This window comes from Corylus avellana, chromosome 3 (assembly GCF_965113065.1).
Source record: "Corylus avellana chromosome 3, dhCorAvel1.hap1.2, whole genome shotgun sequence".
Lineage (NCBI taxonomy): Eukaryota > Viridiplantae > Streptophyta > Magnoliopsida > Fagales > Betulaceae > Corylus > Corylus avellana.
The window spans coordinates 18,078,556-18,097,760 of NC_142492.1; the positions used below are offsets into that span (position 1 = coordinate 18,078,556).

Genomic DNA, 19,205 nt, shown 5'->3' on the forward strand with positions numbered 1-19,205 from the left:
ACCCTGACAACCTCCCAACCTGACCTTCTCACCGACGCTGGTAGCAGGCCCAGAGAATTCCGGAGACACTCCACTGCTGGGGTGCTTACCCAGAATCCCAGAGACAGAGACCCCCAAGACCCCCTTACGATCACCTTGGTCGACCAGCCCCTTCTCCAGACTGGGTAGAGGCCCCTGCAACTTCATCGGAGAACCCATCGTCTCTGTAAACTCAACCAAGGAAACCGCCGTCAATATATCACCCAATGTGTCGACCCTTGTCGGACTCGCCGCCCCTTCACTGAACACGTCTTCCTTAGTCGGTCCCTCTGCCGGAGAAGTGGTTGCTAACTCCAGGGCCGAAGCAACCTCCCTGTCGCAGGACAACGACCTCTCCACAGAATTGGCATAGATACCGGCGACACCCACCAGAGACTTTGGGTCTCCCTTCAAGCAGTCCAGCTCACCGGCCGGAGGAGCCGATGCTTGATCACTTAAATTCGCCACCACCGTAGCCCTGAAACTAGGACCCACCGTCGGAACATCCCCCGGACCACCCACACTTGCCGGATTATTTCTCTCCGCCCCCTCACTGGACTGAACAACCTCTGTCGGCGCCTCTGCCGGAGGCGAAGAGACAATTTGCGAGATGGACCCGGCAAGGAACACCTTGTCGCGAGACATCGGCCTGACCTCGGGACTACCGGCGAGGCCCACCGGAGCGAGAAGTCCACCCGACGAACACTCCGGCATGTCCACCAGCTTCGCACCTCCGTTCGATGCCTCCCCTTGCACCACGGGCCGAACAGTTTTTCGCCTAAAATAAGTCTTGACCGGATGGTATCTCTTACCATGCTTGGGCCTACCCCAGAAAACCTTCCTGGGCTGGGCTATTTCCCCTCCTGCTGGCCCATAAATTCCCGAACCCCCAGGCCTAGGTAGAACACTCAGGCCTTCCACAAACCTGATAGCCTTCTCCATTCTGTCGAGCCCCACGTTCACCTCGCCTCTCAATCTTACCAACGTCTCCTTTGCATTAATTAAGTCCTCAACGTCTCCTTTGATAAACTTGTTCTTCGTTCTACTAAATGTGTCTTCCTTGGTTATTCCACAACTCAGAAGACATATCGTTGTTATAGTCATGTTCTTCGCCGCTACTTTACTAGCGCTGATGTCACATTTGTTGAGTCTCTTTCCTATTTTCCTCTTGATGCGTCTTTCAACACGTCTACCTTGGAGCCCGGTGTCATGTCTGTTTTGTTGCCTATTCCATATCTCTCTGAGTCTGTCATGTTTCCTCCAAGCTAAACTGCTCCTCTCCAAGTTTATACACGTTGGCCGAGCCCATCAGCTCCTGCACCTCCACCATCTTCCTTCCTATCTTCGGATCTGCTATCACTTGCATCTGATTCCTTGCCCATTGCCCTACGGAAAGGTACACGTTCTTGCACTACTAAACATCCTATCAGTCAGTTTGTATCCTCTAGTTCTTTATCTCCTTCCCATTCTTGCTTTATTTCCCATCTTTCTATTGTTTTCACTCTAAAGACAGTGCAGGATGCCTTATCCGACTCTGGTTGGAGGCAAGCATGGAATTGGAAATGAAGGCCTTGCACCAAAATGGTACGTGGGAGCTTGTTCCATTACCGCATGCTATGAAGACGGTTGGTTGCAAATGGGTATGCACAGTTAAGTTTAATCCTGATGGTTCCATTGAATAATTGAAAGCTCGTTTGGTTGCTAAGGGTTATACACAAACATATGGTATTGATTATGATGACGTTTTCTCCAGTTGCCAAAATCTCTTCCGTCCATGTTCTTATTTCCTTGGCTGCTAATCTTGATTGGCCCTTATGTCAATTGGATGTCAAAAATGCATTTTTACATGAGGAAATTTATATGGAGCAACCAGGGGTTTGTTGCTTAGGGGGAGTATCAGAGTTGTGTCTGTAAGTTAAAAAAGGTCTTGTATGGTCTCAAGCAATCTCCACGGGCATGGTTTGGGAAGTTCTCAGCTACAGTTGTGGAGTTTGGTCTTCAACGATGTCAGATAGATCATTTAGTATTTCACTTGCATAAAAGTGCAGGCTACATTATTCTCGTGGTATATGTGGATGACATTGTGATTACAAGTGATGATTCAGGAGGCATTGCTTGATTGAAACTGTTTTTACAACATCAGTTTCATACAAAAAATTTGGGAAAACGAAGATATTTTTTGGGGATTGATGTTGCTAGATCCCGAACAGGTATCAATTTATCCCAAAGAAAATATGTATTTGATTTGTTAGAAGAGACAAGTCTTCTGAGTGCTCGTCCTATTGACATTCCAATGGATCCTAACCAGAAATTAGAAAAAGATGAAGGGGGATTATTTAAAGATCCTAGTAGGTATTGTCGTTTGGTTGGAAAATTGAATTACCCATATACACGGGAAAATTGACATTCCAGTGTATATGGGTTGCGCCCCTTTGCGCTCTTTTATATCATCATTACTTATCAAAAAAAAAAACTAGGCCAGACATCTCATATGCAGTTAGTGTTGTTAGTCAGTTCTTCGAGGCTCCTAGGGTTCACATTGGGAAGCTGTTACTCGTATTATTCAATATTTGAAAAGAGCTCCTGGCCTTGGGATATTGTATAAACCGAATGGACACCTCTGGGTAGAAGGGTTTATTGATGTAGATTTGGCAGGTTCTCACTCAAATAGGCGATCTACTACAGGATATTGTACATTCTTGGTTGGTAATCAAGTAACTTGGAAAAGTAAGAAACAGACGGCGGTGGCATGGTCCAATGTCAAGGCAGAATACAGGGCAATGTCTAATACTGCTAGTGAATTGATGTGGTTACAACATTTTCTCCAAGAGATCGGATTCGCCGCTCCTACTCCTATCCCGTTATTTTGTGATAATCAAGCTGCTATACATATTGCGTCTAACTCTATTTTTCATAAAAGAACCAAGCATATTGAGGTCGATTGTTACTTTGTTCGAAATAAGATACTTAACGGAGATATATCTACACCATTCGTGAAGTCTGGAGATCAGCTAGCTGATATGTTTACAAAATCCTTGTGTCGGAAGAAGTTAGAGTTTATTTGTTCCAAGCTACCCATATGATATATATGCTCCAGCTTGAGGGGGAGTGTTGAAAAAGTGTATTAGGGTTAACATGTTATATGGGTATTTTGATCTTTGTAGTCTATGTTACAATATATATATATATGTGTGTGTGTGTGTGTGTGTGTGTGTGTGTGTGTGCAATATGAGAGGAGAGAGGCTACATGACAGATCTCTTCTTCCTTTTCTCTTCATGCAAACCCTAAACCCCTCTAACAGTATTGAAGCTCAAATGATTTTCCTTCAACGTAGAAGAATCCCAAATATCCCATGATACTAAACCACAATATTTGGGTTGATGTTGTAACACAAAGTAGACCAATCTTATAGTAAATAAGTGAAAAAATTACAGAAAATATCATTCATAGTCTGAAAGGGAATCTGTAACAAATTGAATCTGAATGTGTGGTGATATTCTTATGCATTGCGTGTAAGAAAGATCTAAATTCATGGAAAACTGCATATAAGAATGCTCCAAAATGCCCTAAAGTATTTCTATCAACTGGTTTCGGAATACTAAGAAAAATAAGGTTGTGTTAAACATAAAGGTCAATTACATGGTTGTCTAACATAATTTTTTTTTTTTATAAGTAATAAGATGTATTAAGAGCGCAGAGGGGCGCAACCCTAATACACAGGGAGTATACAAGAGAGCGACTAAGAGGAAGAAAAATAAGAAGAGAACATAAAAAGAAAGTCAGGAAAGCTAATCACTAGAGGCGCTAACCAGCCAGCAGTCCAAGTGAAAAGAGTGTACAAGAAAAAGTGGACAAGGTCCTCTATATTCCTAGAAGAGTCCTCAAAACATCTAGCATTTCTCTCACTCCAAATGCACCACATGAGGCAAAGAGGGACCATCTTCCACATGACAGCACTACAAGCCTTGCCACCCGCCCACCAAGAAGCATATAACTCCCTGACACAACCAGGCATCACCCAACACAAACCAAACCGAGAGAAAACGGCATTCCACAAGTTACCCGCAACCCCACAATGAAGAAAAAGATGATCAACTGACTCCCCATCCGATTCACACATGCAACAGTGATTAACCACTACAATACCTCTCTTCCGAACATTATCCAATGTTAGAGTCTTCCCAAGCACGGCCGTCCAAGCAAAGAAAGCCACTCTTGAAGGAACCTTAATGCGCCAAATACTTTTCCATGGGAAAGGGATGGGATTTGTAGAAGCAAGGATCCTGTACAAAGATCTTACCTCAAACTTTCCTTTACGAGAAGAGATCCACCACATCCTATCCTCCCCTACCCCACTCATCGAATGCGAATACAAGAGCGTATAGAAAGAGGCCAAGACCTCCACTTCCCAATCATGAACCCTGCGAATGAAGGACACGTTCCATTGCATTGTACCATTTAGACACTCCTTGTTGTCCGCAATAGATGCATCCTTATTGGAAGCAATATTGAATAGTCCAGGAAAAGCATCCTTGAGAGACATGTCACCACACCAGATATCCTCCCAAAACCTGATGTTGGACCCAAGACCAGGGACAAATCTAAAGTGACCTCAGAAAGACCTCCACCCCCTGCAAATATGCTTCCATAACCCCACCCCATGCAGACCACTAGGATCCCTAGAACGCCAACCGCCCCAAACCGCACAATACTTAGCAACCAGGATCTTCCTCCACCAAGCCTCTTTCTCCTGAGCAAATTTCCACAACTATTTCCCCAACAAAACTTTATTCATCACACGCAAATTCCGGATCCCTAAACCTCCCTCAGAGATCGGAGAACAAACCTTGTTCCAACCGACCAGATGGAACTTAAACTCATCATTAATCCCACCCCATAAGAAGTCACGTTGTATCTTCTCCATACGCTTCGCCATAGATGCAGGAATCGGAAACAGATACAAAAAATTAAGTGGGAAGATTGGATAGGGTGCTTTTGATGAGAGTGATCCTCCCTCCCCCCCCTCCCCCCTTAAACAAATACAAGCGTTTCCACGGGGCCAGTCTTCTAGCATACTTCTCCAACATGTCCTCCCAACTTGCCTTTACCGTGAACGGGGCCCCCAGAGGGAGGCCCAAGTACTTCAAAGGCGTAGAAGCTGAACCGCAGCCCAGGATGCCCGCCAGAATGCTCACGTTATCCATACTACTAACAGGCGCTAAAACAAATTTAGCCAGATTCACCTTTAACCCAGAAACGGCTTCGAAGCAAACAAGTAAAGCGCCAATATTTCTTATTTGATTCGGATCTGCCCCACAAAAAACGAAAGTGTCATCAGCAAAGAGAAGGTGAGAGACAATAACCCGATCCGACTCACCACTTCCCACCGAAAAACCAGAGATGAGTCCCCTATTAATCGAGGCATTGATCAACCTACTGAACGCCTCCATAACTATAACAAACAAGAAAGGAGAAAGAGGATCTCCTTGCCTCACTCCCTGCAAACTATCATAAAAACCGGAAGAGGATTCATTGATCAGTACCGAGAAACGTACAGACGAGATGCAATGTTCAATCCAGGAACACCATTTCTCTCCAAAACCGCATCTTCTCAGTAAGTAAAGAAGAAACTTTCAATTCATATGATCATACGCCTTTTCCATATCCATTTTGCACAACAAGCCAGGTTCCCCTGATTTTATTCAGCTATCCAAACATTCATTGACGATGAGAACTAAGTCTAGGATTTGCCTACCTTTAACAAAAGCGTTATGAGGTTTCGAAATGACCCTATCCATCACTTTCTTCATTCTGTTGGCTAATACCTTGGCAACAATCTTATAAGTCCCTCCCACAAGGCTAGTCGGCCGAAAATCCTTGATATCGAAAGCTCCATGTGTCTTCGGAATAAGGGAGATAAACGTGTCATTAAGGCTTTTTTCAAAATAACCTCGCTCATGGAACTCCGCAAAAACCGCCATAATGTCCCCCTTAATCACATCCCACCAATCCTGAAAAAAGGCCATAGAAAAGCCATCCGGGCCTGGAGCCTTATCCCTATCCATAGCTTTCACCACCTCCCACACCTCCCTTTCCTCAAAAGGATCTTCCAACCTAGAGGCCTCACCAATCGTCAACATATCAAAATCAAGATCATCTAACCTCGGTCTCCAATTGAGGCTCTCTGTAAAAAGAGACTCATAAAAACTGGTAACATGGTTGCTAATGACCTCTTGATCTGAAGTTGTAGAACCACCCACCATCAGAGACTCAATAGTATTCTGTCTTCTATTTGCATTAGCAATCTGATGGAAAATTTTCGTACATTTATCTCCCTCCTTCAACCAACGGATCCTAGATTTCTGCCTCCAGCTGATTTCCTCATGTAAGAGATAAGTCTCCAGCTCTCTAGCTAGCAACCTTTTTCTCTCCATTTCTTCTACGGATAACCCTCTCTCCTCCTCCACCCTATCAAGATCCTTTATATCATCCATACAGGCTTTAATGCACCCTCCCACATCTCCAAATTCCTGAACATTCCATCTCTTAATGTCCCCTTTGAGAGCTTTCATCTTCTTTGCCAGAATAAAACTCGGGGTGCCCTGGAAATGTAAGACTCCCACCAGCTCCTTACTATGTCCACAAAACCCTCCGCTTTAAGCCACATATTCTCGAACTTGAAGGGTCTCTTGCCTCCTGAGAAGCAATTACAATCAAGAATAATAAGAGCGTGATCCGAACACACACGAAGCATCCTCTTTTGTCGCATACTTGGGTAACGAGCTTCCCATTCTGGAAAGACTAAGAAACGATCTAGCCGTGACCAAGAGTGATTGTTAGACCAAGTAGAGACCCCCCCAGCTAAAGGAAAATCCATAAGGCCCTGCTCCGATATAAAATCTGCAAATTCCCTCATTGCGGACCGAGCATAAGCCCCCCCCCGATCTCTCACTAGGATAAAGAGTTGCATTAAAATCCCCTCCAATACACCAAGGCATTTCCCACCAACTCATAAGGCCCGCCAGTTCCTCCCAAAGAAGACGCCTGATGTTATCTCTATTAGGACCATACACCCCCGCAAAAGCCCAAACAAAACCATCATCAACGTTTCTAAAAGAGCATGCCGCCACAAAACTGCCCAAGGCCACCTCAACCTTCGTAACTACTCTTCTATCCCATAAAACCAAAATACCACCCGAAGCCCCTCTCGAGGGGACATAGCACCACTCCGCATAAGGACATCCCCACAAACTTCTCACAAAATTGCTAGAAATAAAATCCACCTTGGTCTCTTGAAAGCACACTATGTCCACCTTCCAATTTCTAAGAAGATTTCTAATTCTCAACCTTTTGTCCCTTACATTCAAACCCCTCACATTCCAAGAAAGTATCTTCGGCTTCATTGAACAACTCGACAAGCCCTACCCTTTTTGCTGTCCCTCAATGAACTACCACTGTGCACCTCATAATTAACGGAAAAATTAAGATTGTTGAGCTCCCTTTACCTTTTTTTCCAGTGTTTGCTTCCACTGCCCCTCCCTCTTTCAACACCTCTCCCGCCTCCTTACCGATGTCCTCATTATCCGCCATGATGATCCCAAAAGCCTCTGCCAACCCCCCATCTTCACCGTCACAAGAGACACTCACGAGCTTGCTAAATTGAGTTACATACTCCACCGTAATAGGATTCTGATCCGCATATGGTTCCAAAGCTAAGGAGTCAGACTCCTCATCCTGCGAACAACAATCCTCATTTCCAGAATACGCTTCTCCTGAAGTACATAAGCCCACATCAGGGACACTGACCACGATCCCCTTCTCCCTAAAAGAGTGATCGGAATCTGGCAAAACCCACTTCTCCATACCCGGTGGGATCTCCACCTGCATATCGAGCAATATCTGCCCATTACCTACACCCTCCCCCAAGTCCTTCCCCGACATCCTCTGGCCCAGCTCCGGTTGATTCCATCTTTCCAGACCCGGTGAAAGCTCTTCCTGAGAAACACACATCCTTTCCAACGACCGGCGCCGTCTGACCCAACTTGGCAGTAAACACCTTCTTCGACTTCTCATGAGCCTCGGCAACGAGCCCAGAAGGATTCGTCATAGCAAGACTGTGCGATGCCTCCCTCCGATCTCCTACCGGAAGACCCGATGGCATCTTGCCCAGAATACCCAGTTCTAACTCGCCCAACCGCGTCGACACCGGAACTTGAACGATCGGCCTTATCGCCGGAAAATGCAGAACTTCATTACCGGCGTCCAGCGCTCCTCCACTCGCCGCTTTCTCCATCGTCGAGCCCTGAGCACACTTCACTGGCACCATCGGCGCCTCTGCCGGCAACCCAGAGTAGGCCGACGAAGCTAAGTTCGTCAAGACCGACAGTAAACTACGCCCTGTGTTGGACGTTGAGGCACCAGGATCCCCCACCTCACCTACGAGCCCAGTGGATTTCTCATGGCATTGCATCGTTGCCTTCCTGCTATAGCACTTCAGCAATTTATTGGGCCCAACTCCCGCTGCAGGGGCTTTGTCCTTCTGAGCTACCAAAATCTTGGATTGGGCCTTGGGCTGAATCTTAATTTGGCCCATAGGCTGAGCTTGAGGCCACACCTTTAAATGGCCCACCTGGGAACTCTCCAAGACAGGGAAATTATTAAAACCAACTGCTTCCCACACCCACAAGTCAGACGCGTATCTAATCCTTCCAGACAGCTCCTGATATCCTCCAGTAGCTTTAACAGGGAAATCTTCAACTTTTCCTTCTACCCCGCAGACACGCAACCACGACAAGATGTTCCAGAGGCAAGCCCATTAGAAGATTTCTCCTCGGAACTTGGAACCTTCCTCTGCTGTACCCCATAGCCAGCATCATCATTCCAGGCAAGCCTAGTCGCCGAACCCTTCACCGGAGCCACCACCTGAACCTCAAGATCTTCTGTAGTTTCCTTACCATGGCAGACAGCCATATAACTTTGCCCAGCTAAGTTGCTAATCCCACCTTTGCCTCCTATCAACCATTTGGGAACCCTCGCAATCGGTTCATCGTAGGACCCAAACAGTTCCTCTACCTGATTCGTTGATGAAAGCAAGACCTCTGAAAAACTCCTTCTCTGTTTCCCTATTACTGTCCTCCTCGCATCCCCAACGAACGGCTTAATGAAATCAATAGCTATCCAAAGCTCTGACTGAAGCCGATCCCATCCCTTCCTGTTCCTACCTTCAGGCACCAAAACTCTTCCACGCCTATCTCTGCCATCATACTCCTCTAAGACCAGAAATCTCCCATGCCTATTGAAGCATTTTTGGACTAATGCACGTGGAAAACTTCGAATAGACTCATCCCTAAAGACCCTTGAATCCTCCACTGCCATCAGTTCGCCAAAGATATTCACTAACCAAACCGCTTCTTTCCACTCCAGCCGTATCGAACGCGTCTTACCTTTGCAACGCTCTTGAATCTTCAGCATCGTGTCTCCATCCTTCACTGCCAACACGAACTCCTTCGACTCCACTGACCAAGCTCTAGACAACCCCATAAGCTCTTGAATCTCTAAGTGTTTTCAATCAGAGCAAATCTTGGGGAATTGTACAGAGATGCCCGATTAGGGAGAGGAAGAAGAGCACATCCAAAACTTCTGAAAAATTAGAAAAACAAGAGTTGTTGTAAGCCGTCATCCAAATATAGAGAGATTTGGACATAACCCTTTGCCTTCTATGTCGTTTGGCATTGTGATGGAGTGGCTTAGGGTAGGATGATTTTTGTTTCAGTTAGTGGGAGTTTGTTGTTTGGCTTCTCTATGGGGACTTGGAATGTTGGTGGGCTTGATACCTCTCATCTTCTATCTGTGGATGACACTCTAATTTACTGTGGGGTAGACTCAAATCACCTCAATCATTTGCAATGCTTGTTCTTGTGTTTTGAAGCTATCTCAGGCTTGAAGATCAACTTGGCTAAGTCAGAATTGGTTTCCGTAGGTTTGATCAATAACATAGAAGGTTTGGCTCGGATCGGTTGTAGGGTCTCGTCTTTACCTATGAAGTACCTCTAACATAATTAAAAGTAAATAACCAGAACTTACTCGTTCTTGAGCCGTTGCATTGAACTTTTGGAGCAAAAATGCTTTGGGATCCATTTGTCCAGGCGGCCTACCAATACCTAAAAAGATAAATGAAATAATTTAGCAGTACAAAAAGAAAAATAAAACATCTAGGAGACACATTTTAGTTGGGACATTCAAACTAACCAATTCTTAGCCGAGGAAATTCTCTGTTGCCTCTAAAATGAGAGATCACACTCTTTAGCCTAGTTCAATTATAGAAAACAAAAACAAAAAAGCAAATCACTACATACCTTCCACAAAAAAGCACTTAAAAAACAATGCCAAAACTAAAACTCTACGTCTTCTTACATAAAAACAATCCCAATTTCATTAACGTAGTCTTGTAGTAAGAAGATTAGAGGGAGAAGAGAAGGAGGCTGCTGCATTTCAGCTTGTTGTTAACCTAATACAAACATCCTAACATATAAGATTAGAGAAATATTACAATGACCAAACTACCCTCAAACCCTAATGACTTACTAACCCTAAAATAACCCTTCTAACGCTCCCCCTCAAGCTGGATCATATAAATCATATAAATCCAGCTTGGAAGAAACAAGCAAACGAAAAACATACTCTCACACTCCCCCTATAGTTGGAACAGCTTGGAGCACACAATACACAGATTGAATAAAATAACAAGAAAATTGTCTAAAAACTTCGTCGGTCCAAAACTCGGATCTCGCCGAAAAACACCAAGGCCAATAGGATCTCGCCGGAAAACACCGAGGACCGATCGGAACCCATCGCAAAACACCAAGGCTGGTCGGATCTCACCGCAAAACACCAAGAGTAGATTGGATCTCACCATAAAACACCAAGGCCAGTCAAATGTCACCAAACAACAACAATCAGTCGGAAACCACCGCAAAACATCAAGGTCAGTCGGATCTCGACAGCTAACAACGATTACGTTTCACGTGATCAACCAACAACTAGGAACTACTAGAGCAACAAACCCAATGGAAGTGCATGTAGCCCAAACCAATAGGGACCGGGCTAAAACACCACTTAGCAACCTCGAAAGAAAGTGAACCAAACATGAAACTTGCTGAACCAGTAAAGAAACACACTGAACCACTGAACCAGTCTTAAAACACACTGAACCGGTAGAAAAACAAGTGGAACGGGTCACAAAACAGCAAGAACTCGACTGGAAACCAATGAACCGGCTTCAATCCACATTGAACCGGAAGAAAACCAATCAAAATAGCAACCGATTCTTGTAGAAAGCCGGGTTGAAGTTATCCCAACCTTGGGCAAGGATAGTCTACCCCATTGAAGGAAAAACAAAACTGGTTCTAAGGATAGCCTTATCACGAATAGGGGACAGAGTACACCAACAACCAAACAGGGTCGTCTTCTCCAACCAACTCGCCTGAAACCTACTGGAGACGACCAAAACTCGCCAGAAATTTGCCGGAGATCACCAAAACTTGACAGAAACAACTCACAACACCACAAAAGTTGCTGGAGAATTGAAAAACATCATTAAAAGCCACTAAAACGCTGTAAACTTGCCGGCTAACACCATAACAGCCACCGGCAACCACAAAAACCACCGTTAGTGGCTAGACGTCGTCGGTAAGCACCATAGAAACCTTCGATTAACACAAGAACTACTCAAAGGAACACCACGAAAGCACCGAAACCATCACATAACACCAAAAACAATCAAAATCATTTTTTTTTTCTTCCTTTTCTCTTGGTTTCCAAGAACAACTCTAAAGCTTCATCAAGGCACAACCCGTGTGGGCAGTATGCCCACATGAGCGGTGCTGCCACCAAAAGGAGACTCACTAACAACAGGACGGAGAAATTCAACCAAAAGAAAAAGAGCAGAGCAGAGTCCCAACTGTGGTATACCCGAAGGGTGAAGGAAAAAGTCGCAAAGCAGCTGCATAAGAACAAGGACCTGCTTGCCGAGGTTGTGGTTGATAAGAGGGAGCCCGTGGTTGAAGCTTCTGCTCCTAAGGTTAAGGGGATGAGGGAGCTCAAAAATCTGAATTGCTCCATCTCTCCGGTGAAGGACCAGCGTCGGTGGGGATTTTTGGGGTCGAAAAATGCATTTTCCTTTCCCCCTGAGGTGCACTAGGTTTCCCCCTAAGGTGCACTAGGGCTTTTCTTGGGTGTTTGGTTGGGTCCCTTGTATTCCTTCTTGTGCTCTTAGAGGTTTTTCTAGGTTTTTGGTTTGTTAGGTTGTTTGGTTGGGTTCCTTTGTATACTTTATTGTGTACTTAGAGGCGCTTTGCGCTTTTTTGATATATACTACATTACTTATCAAAAAGAAAAAGAGCAGAAAATTAAGACAACAAACAACGGGCCAAAGATTTAAACCCTAATGCTTTGATACCAAGTTAATAGTTTTGAAGCAAGAAGATTAGAGGGAGAAGAGAAGGAGGCTGCTGTATTTCAGCAGCTTGTTAACCTAATACAAACATCCTAATATATAGGATTAGGACAAAATCAAAATGACCAAACTACCCTCAAACCCTAATGACTTACTAACCCTAATAACCCATCTAACAGTTTAAATTAAGAAAATGACACAGATCAACACTCTTACTTGGAGACCAAAAAGAAAACACTTTCTTTATCAGCTACTTAATTAAAACTCTGGAAATTCACCCATTCAAATATAAATTGTGTAAATCTGCATGTATGGCTAACTAGGATGCAACAGTTTCCACTGCATAGTATATCACACTTTTTTTTTTTTTTTTTATAAGTAATGTTGTATATATCAAAAAAGCGCAATGCGTTTCTAGGTACACAAAGAATATACATAAGAAAACCAGCATTAACCCACAAAAAATCAAAGCCAAAAAAGAACCCTAGACCCCAAAAGAAACCTAAAAATACCCTGAAACCCAACACCCATAACAGCCCTAATCTCCCAAGGCAAGCCTAAACTACCCTGCCTTTGACCCAACTAGAGCCACATCTATTAGCCTCAAAATTAATGGAGCATTCCAAATTTTTGAGCTCTCTCTTCCCCTTAGAATTTGAAACAAAAACCCCCTCTACACGGTACCGATCCTCTTCAATGACTGAAAAAAGATTCAAAAGTCTTTTCTCATCACCCCAAAAGTCAATCCCAAAGTGGGAGCGCATTCCATCGCGTCGAGCACCCCCTCGGAATATCCCTCCAACCCCACCACCAGAGTGTCCGCCACAACCTCGGCCAGCATCTTCTTATTCCTATTCAACTGCTTACCTATATTCTTCTTCACTCTCCGAGAATACCCCAGTTGATACTTAAAAACAGAATAATAAATAGGTGTTCCACTCTCCATCATACCACGGTGAGAGAGGCGAAATCTCATACCTAGCTTAGTTGCCCCTGAGGAAGAACCACCAGAAAGCCCTGGGTGAGTGCCATCAAGACATTGGCCTGTGACTTTGCTATTGGAGAACCCATTACCTGAGAATAAGTAGAAAAGTCTTCCTCAACAACCAGAGTCGACGAGGGAGAAGGAGAGGCAGTTCTCGACCCAAGAAACCCCCGTCGGAGCAAACCTTTTGTCGGAGAAGAATTTCAATCAGTCTTAAAGGGGGGTTTCTCCACCTCTGGAGAAACAGAGGCCACAGCAGCCTCCATCTGGCCTGGGTCCGCACTCTGAGGACTCGCCAGAGAAGATTTCCGATCAGCTTCCTCCACTGTCGGAGAAACAGAGGCCACCGCATGGGCGAATCCTTCTTTGGGTACATCGGAGATGCCATCGGTTGTCAGCTCCGGCGCCTCTGCGACAACGTCTTCACCCTGCACCGCCGTAGCCGCCATCTCTGTTGATGCATCCCCAAGACCCGCTACAGAACCCAGTTCCAACACCTCACCCGTGGGAGACTCTGGATCCACACCCAAATGAAAAGGCCTAACCTTCTTCCACTTAAACCTAGCCCTCATCTTTAAACCACAAAAAGATTTGGGCTTTAAGCCCAGCCCAGTAGACAGGACCCGATCCATATCAGGCCTAATATTTTCGAGAGCCCTCTTCAACTTTTGCAACACCCTCATCGTCTTCCTCCCTGAAGTGCCGCCTCCCTGAGCAGGTCTCCTAACCAACCCAGCCTTCTCCTTCTTAGGCGACGCACCGTTCTTAAGCTCGACGCAATTTACTGGTGATCTTGTCTCCTCTCCACCCTTCACTAACTCAAAATAACCTGCCATCGAAACCATGTCTAACTGGTTCACTCACATCAAATTCGCTCCACCAGGAGTCTCGGATAACACTGCCACATAGGTTCGAGAAGACGAAATACCACCACCGCCAACAGTAACTCTAGCAACCACCGACCGGTCCTTCGCAACGATGAGCCCTAGCTGGTGCTGTAGTTCACCTACAAAACAACGCCAACCCCTCCTCCATGGCCCTCAGGTAACCAAATAATCCCTTTCCGGCCTCCCTCAAGAAAAATAGCCACCTCTAAAAACCGACCAGTCTTGTTGCTACCCTTACGGACCATCAAAACCTCCAACTCCTCCTGGAAAGATTTAGCAAAATCCTCCTTCCCCTAAGACAACAATGCCAACCATGTCCACCAACCAGTCCGAGCACCAAATCCCTAGCAAAATAGATCCACCAAAACCTTTTCGCCTCACTTCCAATTGAATCTCTGACTTACCTGGTTTCGCCGAGAACGAGAAGGATTTAGCTTCCACCGTAAAACAACGCATCTCACGAAACCAAAAAACAATCTGTAGCGGGACGCGCCTACACGCGCCACTGCTAGAGGAGAAAAAGGACAGAGCGAGAGCGAGAGAAAATTGCCCAGTTACAAACTAAGCACTTTTGGATGGGCAGAAATAGACAGATAGTCAAGGAGTAGTATACCATGCTTTTTATCCACCACTAGTACTCACCAAAAACACAATGTAAGCATATCCCCTTCAACAAAGTCTTAAGTAATCTAAACCCATATGATGTCCTAAAAGTAGTCAATTGTAATTCAACAAAGGCTGGGCAATGTAATATATCAACGTTTTGCGACATAAATCATCATTTGAACTTTCTAGCATGCTAAATTCCAGACCAAAACAGTAACTCAATAACAAAAAGTTAGAAGTCACATTTATAAATGTTTAAATTGAGGTTATATGCTTGTCATCAAATCAAAGACAAAGAGTAGGGGAAAAAAATTACTGGATCCTTGTACTTGTTTATACATTCTCTTTAAACTGGTGTACGAATTAAGCCATTTGAAATGACACAATGAAGCTGATACAGCAGACAAATATTGTGAAATAGGGAATCATTCAAACAGATGCACGCCTAGTCATGATGACACTCTTATTTGAGAAAATTAGCATGTCCCTTTTGCCAGACAAAACAAAGAAGCATTTAGGGTAACAGTATGATTCCATTGATCATCCATAAAACAAACATCTAAATTTATTTCTTCCTTGTTACCATTATATCTCATTACGGCAATGATTTTTCCCTTTCATGCTCGGCCACTAATTTATTATAGTTCAAGACAAATATTTCAATCTCCTACTCAATAACTGAACAAATTGCCTCTACTCTCACTTCTATCTCTTGTTACAATTAGGAATGGAAGAAGATTGAATAGAATAACCCTGGTGTTAAGAGTATATGACAAGGCTCTAACACTTGGAATAGCCACTCTCATTGCCCATGAGGAAGTAACTATTTGAGGAATAGTTATTCCTCTCAAACTCTCTCCTATTATCAAGTTCCAAGCTTACAAGTCATTCTATCAAAGCAGCATCCTAGCATTAAAAAGCATTCCTTACTTATGCATGATCAGCAATTGTAGGTTATATTTCAAATGGCACCTCCTCTCACTCTAAGAACAAGGTGGAGGGTGAAATCGTGCTATAGAAAAACCTTTTGGTGTGTGAGTATAGGTCATACCAAACATTCACCACAATTCTCAATATTTTTTTTTATGATGAGAAACTCCTCCAAGACAAGATCACTTCGTGTACCCACCCATGTCAAGTAAACCTCAGACCCGTGTAAAGCGCCCTCTCCAAACAAATCGGGTAATACTCCGGCTTCACCAGTGGGTTAGCCCCAAAGAATTGCTTACATGCCAAGGTGAATCAAACTTTAGACCTGATGGAAAGCCACCAAGACCAAGGCTCTTACCACTTGAGCCAACCCCTTGGGATAATTTATATACAGTTAAATACTCATATTCCTTCCAAAATTAGAATCTTTTATCTCCATCATTTGCCTTTACAACATAGGCTACTCAAATTATAAGAGTGGGATCTAAATTCACATCAAGAACAGTTGCAAAATCAAACCATCATCATCATATTAACTTATGCATTAGGATGGAAAGCTACTTAAACAATAAGATGATTGTTTTCTCTACACACCCGTTGTGGCTTCCATGACCTCCTTTATGGATAATACGAAGCACCCCACAGGGCAAGTCCATGTCATCGTGAAACTACAACCGTAAAACATTACAGCAGCATAAATGTTATCAATTGAAGAAAACCTAAAAAAGGCCATGCAAGAGAAAAATTACCACAATCACACGATTAAGAGGTAGCTTATAGTAAGCTGCAAGTGGTCCAATCTGCAGTTAATACCAAAAAATAAATAAAAAAGTAATTGCATAAAACCCATGTGAGATTCCAAATGTAAAGAAAAATTTGCTAATGTGATCCAGATTTCCACAGCATATATCTTAAGCTGCTAAAAATACAAAACCAAACCACTAAGGAGTTGCAAAAAAGACAAAACAATACACATGCCTCTCTGTCTTATTAAATATGTTTTGCATGAACATTGGAAAGAGAATGAGGGAAGAAATTACATATTGTGCAGAGTACAGCTAAAGCATAGAAGGTAACTCGTAAATCAAGTCAATAGGTAGTTGCACTCATTCTTGGTAGAATACCAAGTTTATAGAACAGTAACTCCCATTTATTAAAAAACAAAATCTTAAATTATTCCTGATCACTTGAATTGTTAATAGGGTAAATATAAATTTATTCCCTAATTAATCACATCATTTCAATTCACTCACTTGGTTTCTAAAACCAACTTTTAAACCCTTAAGTTTTTTGAATTTTGCATATCGCTTCTTCCATCCAAAATCATAAACTGCTAATGTGGCATTAACCTCATTTATGCCAAATCAACATCATTAACGTGGCCACCCCCACTCCCTTGCGGGGGTGCATAGTGGCTCTACCACCTCTACCTTTTTTTTTGTTTTGGTTTTTTTTTTTTTTTTACATTTTAATTTTTAATAAAATATTTTCTTTTAACTGAGGTGGAAAAAATGTTGATGTGGTGGCAGTAACGGGGTTAAAAGTCGATTTAGAGAAATGGTAGGAGTCAATAAGTTTCTTATATTTGACCCATATTTCCTTCCAATCAACTATTGAATTTGTAGACTTATGTAGATTTCACATAAGTCAATGATGTACTCTACAAATCCAATGGTTGATGGTAAGAGAATATGGACTTAATATGGGAAACTTGACCCCTAGCATTTCTCAAAAACTTATATGTGGACAAAAGTTTGGCAATTCAAACTAAGGTGGCAAAAATGTCATGTCAGCAATTTTAGACGATTTTCGACGGAATGAGTGAAATACAAAATTCAAATAACTTGAGTTAGAAGGCTAATTTAGAAACCCATGGAGTAAATTGAAATGGCGTGATTAACTAGAGAGTAAATTTATATTTACCCTTATTAATAACATAAAAAAAATAAAAAAATTATGTGGACAAAAGTAGAAGCGACAAAGAAGATAATTTGATCAGAAGCTAAGAGTAAAAATCTGAGTCACTTACAGATTCACCACTAAGATTCATATAAGTTTGAGGCTTTGCAAGGAAAACAGGGACCTCACCAACAAAACCTGAGGTTATTACATAACAAGCATGAATTTAACCAACAAAAACAAAAAAAAAATTGAAGAAAAGATAAATGTGAACTGAACAAAGTGGCATGCCTTCCCCAAAGATAGCTTTGCAGTGAACTGTGTTAATTGAAATCCCTTGTGATTCAGCAAATGCATCAATCAACTCAAACCCCACCTGCTTCCAAACAAGTTTCTTTAAATAACAATTAAAGAAACTGAAATTATTGTCTTGAGATGCAAAATTTCATGTAATACATTATGTCTCGTTCCTTTGTACTTCTCCCCAGGGTTGCCCAAGCCTACAAAGAGCCATGGGCGTGAAGCAACAGTGCAAAAGCAACGCCTATTTAACCTGCTAAGCATCTCCTTTCATATCCTCCAATGCTCTTCTTCACCAATTCTTAATCACCTGCAATAATTTATTTTAAATTTAATTTTATTAGAAAGTGAATAACCTAATTTTAATTTCTCTTTGATAACTCTTTTTCTCTGTTAGAAACTCCTTTACCTGTGGGTTGACGGCGCAATTTCTTCGTGGGCTGACGCGGTGCTGCAACGTCGGAGCAGTGTCGCTGGGTTGACTCAGTGGCTGACGGCGTCTCTAGCGACGAAGGCTGGTTCCGCAACCGTGCAGGGTTTTGCAATCTGGCTGTCCGTGGGTGTTTATTGGTGGAAGAAGACTGTTGTTTGGTTGCACATCCTGGTGGGTATTGTTATTCCAGTACACGGATACGCTCTTATTCTGGTTTAGTATTGTAAATTCTATCTGTTTGGATGGAGGCTTTAGTTAGCCCTTATCTCAGTTTTACTCCAATTCGAGGATTTCTTATTCCGATTTTCTGTAATTTAGGAATAGTTTGGTTTTAGTGAGTTAAAAAATAAAAAATAAAAAATAAATAAAAGGGCGGCCAGAGTTTCAACGTACATTTCTCTCTCACTCGCGTAATTTTATGTATATACCGTTTTTTTTTTTTTAATTAAATGTTAAGTAACTCTCTCTATTAACCTCAAGCACGTCTCTCTCTCTCCCTAAATGCACGTCTCTCTCTCTCTCCCTAAATGCGCGTCTCTCTATTAACGCCTCACGTCTCTCTCTCTCTCCATTAACACGTCACGTCTCCCTCTCCATTAACGCCTTAAAATATAGAAGCGTTTCAGATTTTGCAGTCTCTTTCTATTAGAACCTTAAAATATAGGAGAGTTTCAGATTTTGCAAAAGCTTGA

The 19,205-nt window shown here is 43.0% G+C and overlaps 1 protein-coding gene across 2 annotated transcripts in view; it reads right to left on the reverse strand.

Moving 5' to 3' along the window:
• Positions 1-18,639, reverse strand: part of LOC132173391 (Peptidyl-tRNA hydrolase family protein) — a 33,852-nt gene extending 15,213 nt beyond the window's left edge. Inside the window, exons 1-8 of one of the 2 annotated variants that reach the window (XM_059584887.2) lie at positions 18,490-18,639; positions 18,237-18,390; positions 18,072-18,156; positions 17,911-17,978; positions 16,631-16,681; positions 16,476-16,549; positions 10,268-10,326; positions 10,103-10,179 (exon numbers count right to left, since the gene is read on the reverse strand). In XM_059584887.2, coding sequence (XP_059440870.2) covers positions 10,103-10,179; positions 10,268-10,326; positions 16,476-16,549; positions 16,631-16,681; positions 17,911-17,978; positions 18,072-18,156; positions 18,237-18,344 — 522 coding nt within the window. In that variant the 5' untranslated portion in view covers positions 18,345-18,390; positions 18,490-18,639. The remainder of the gene's footprint in view (positions 1-10,102; positions 10,180-10,267; positions 10,327-16,475; positions 16,550-16,630; positions 16,682-17,910; positions 17,979-18,071; positions 18,157-18,236; positions 18,391-18,489) is intronic. The other variant, XM_059584888.2, reaches the window with a different exon arrangement.
• Positions 18,640-19,205: the final 566 nt, after the last annotated feature.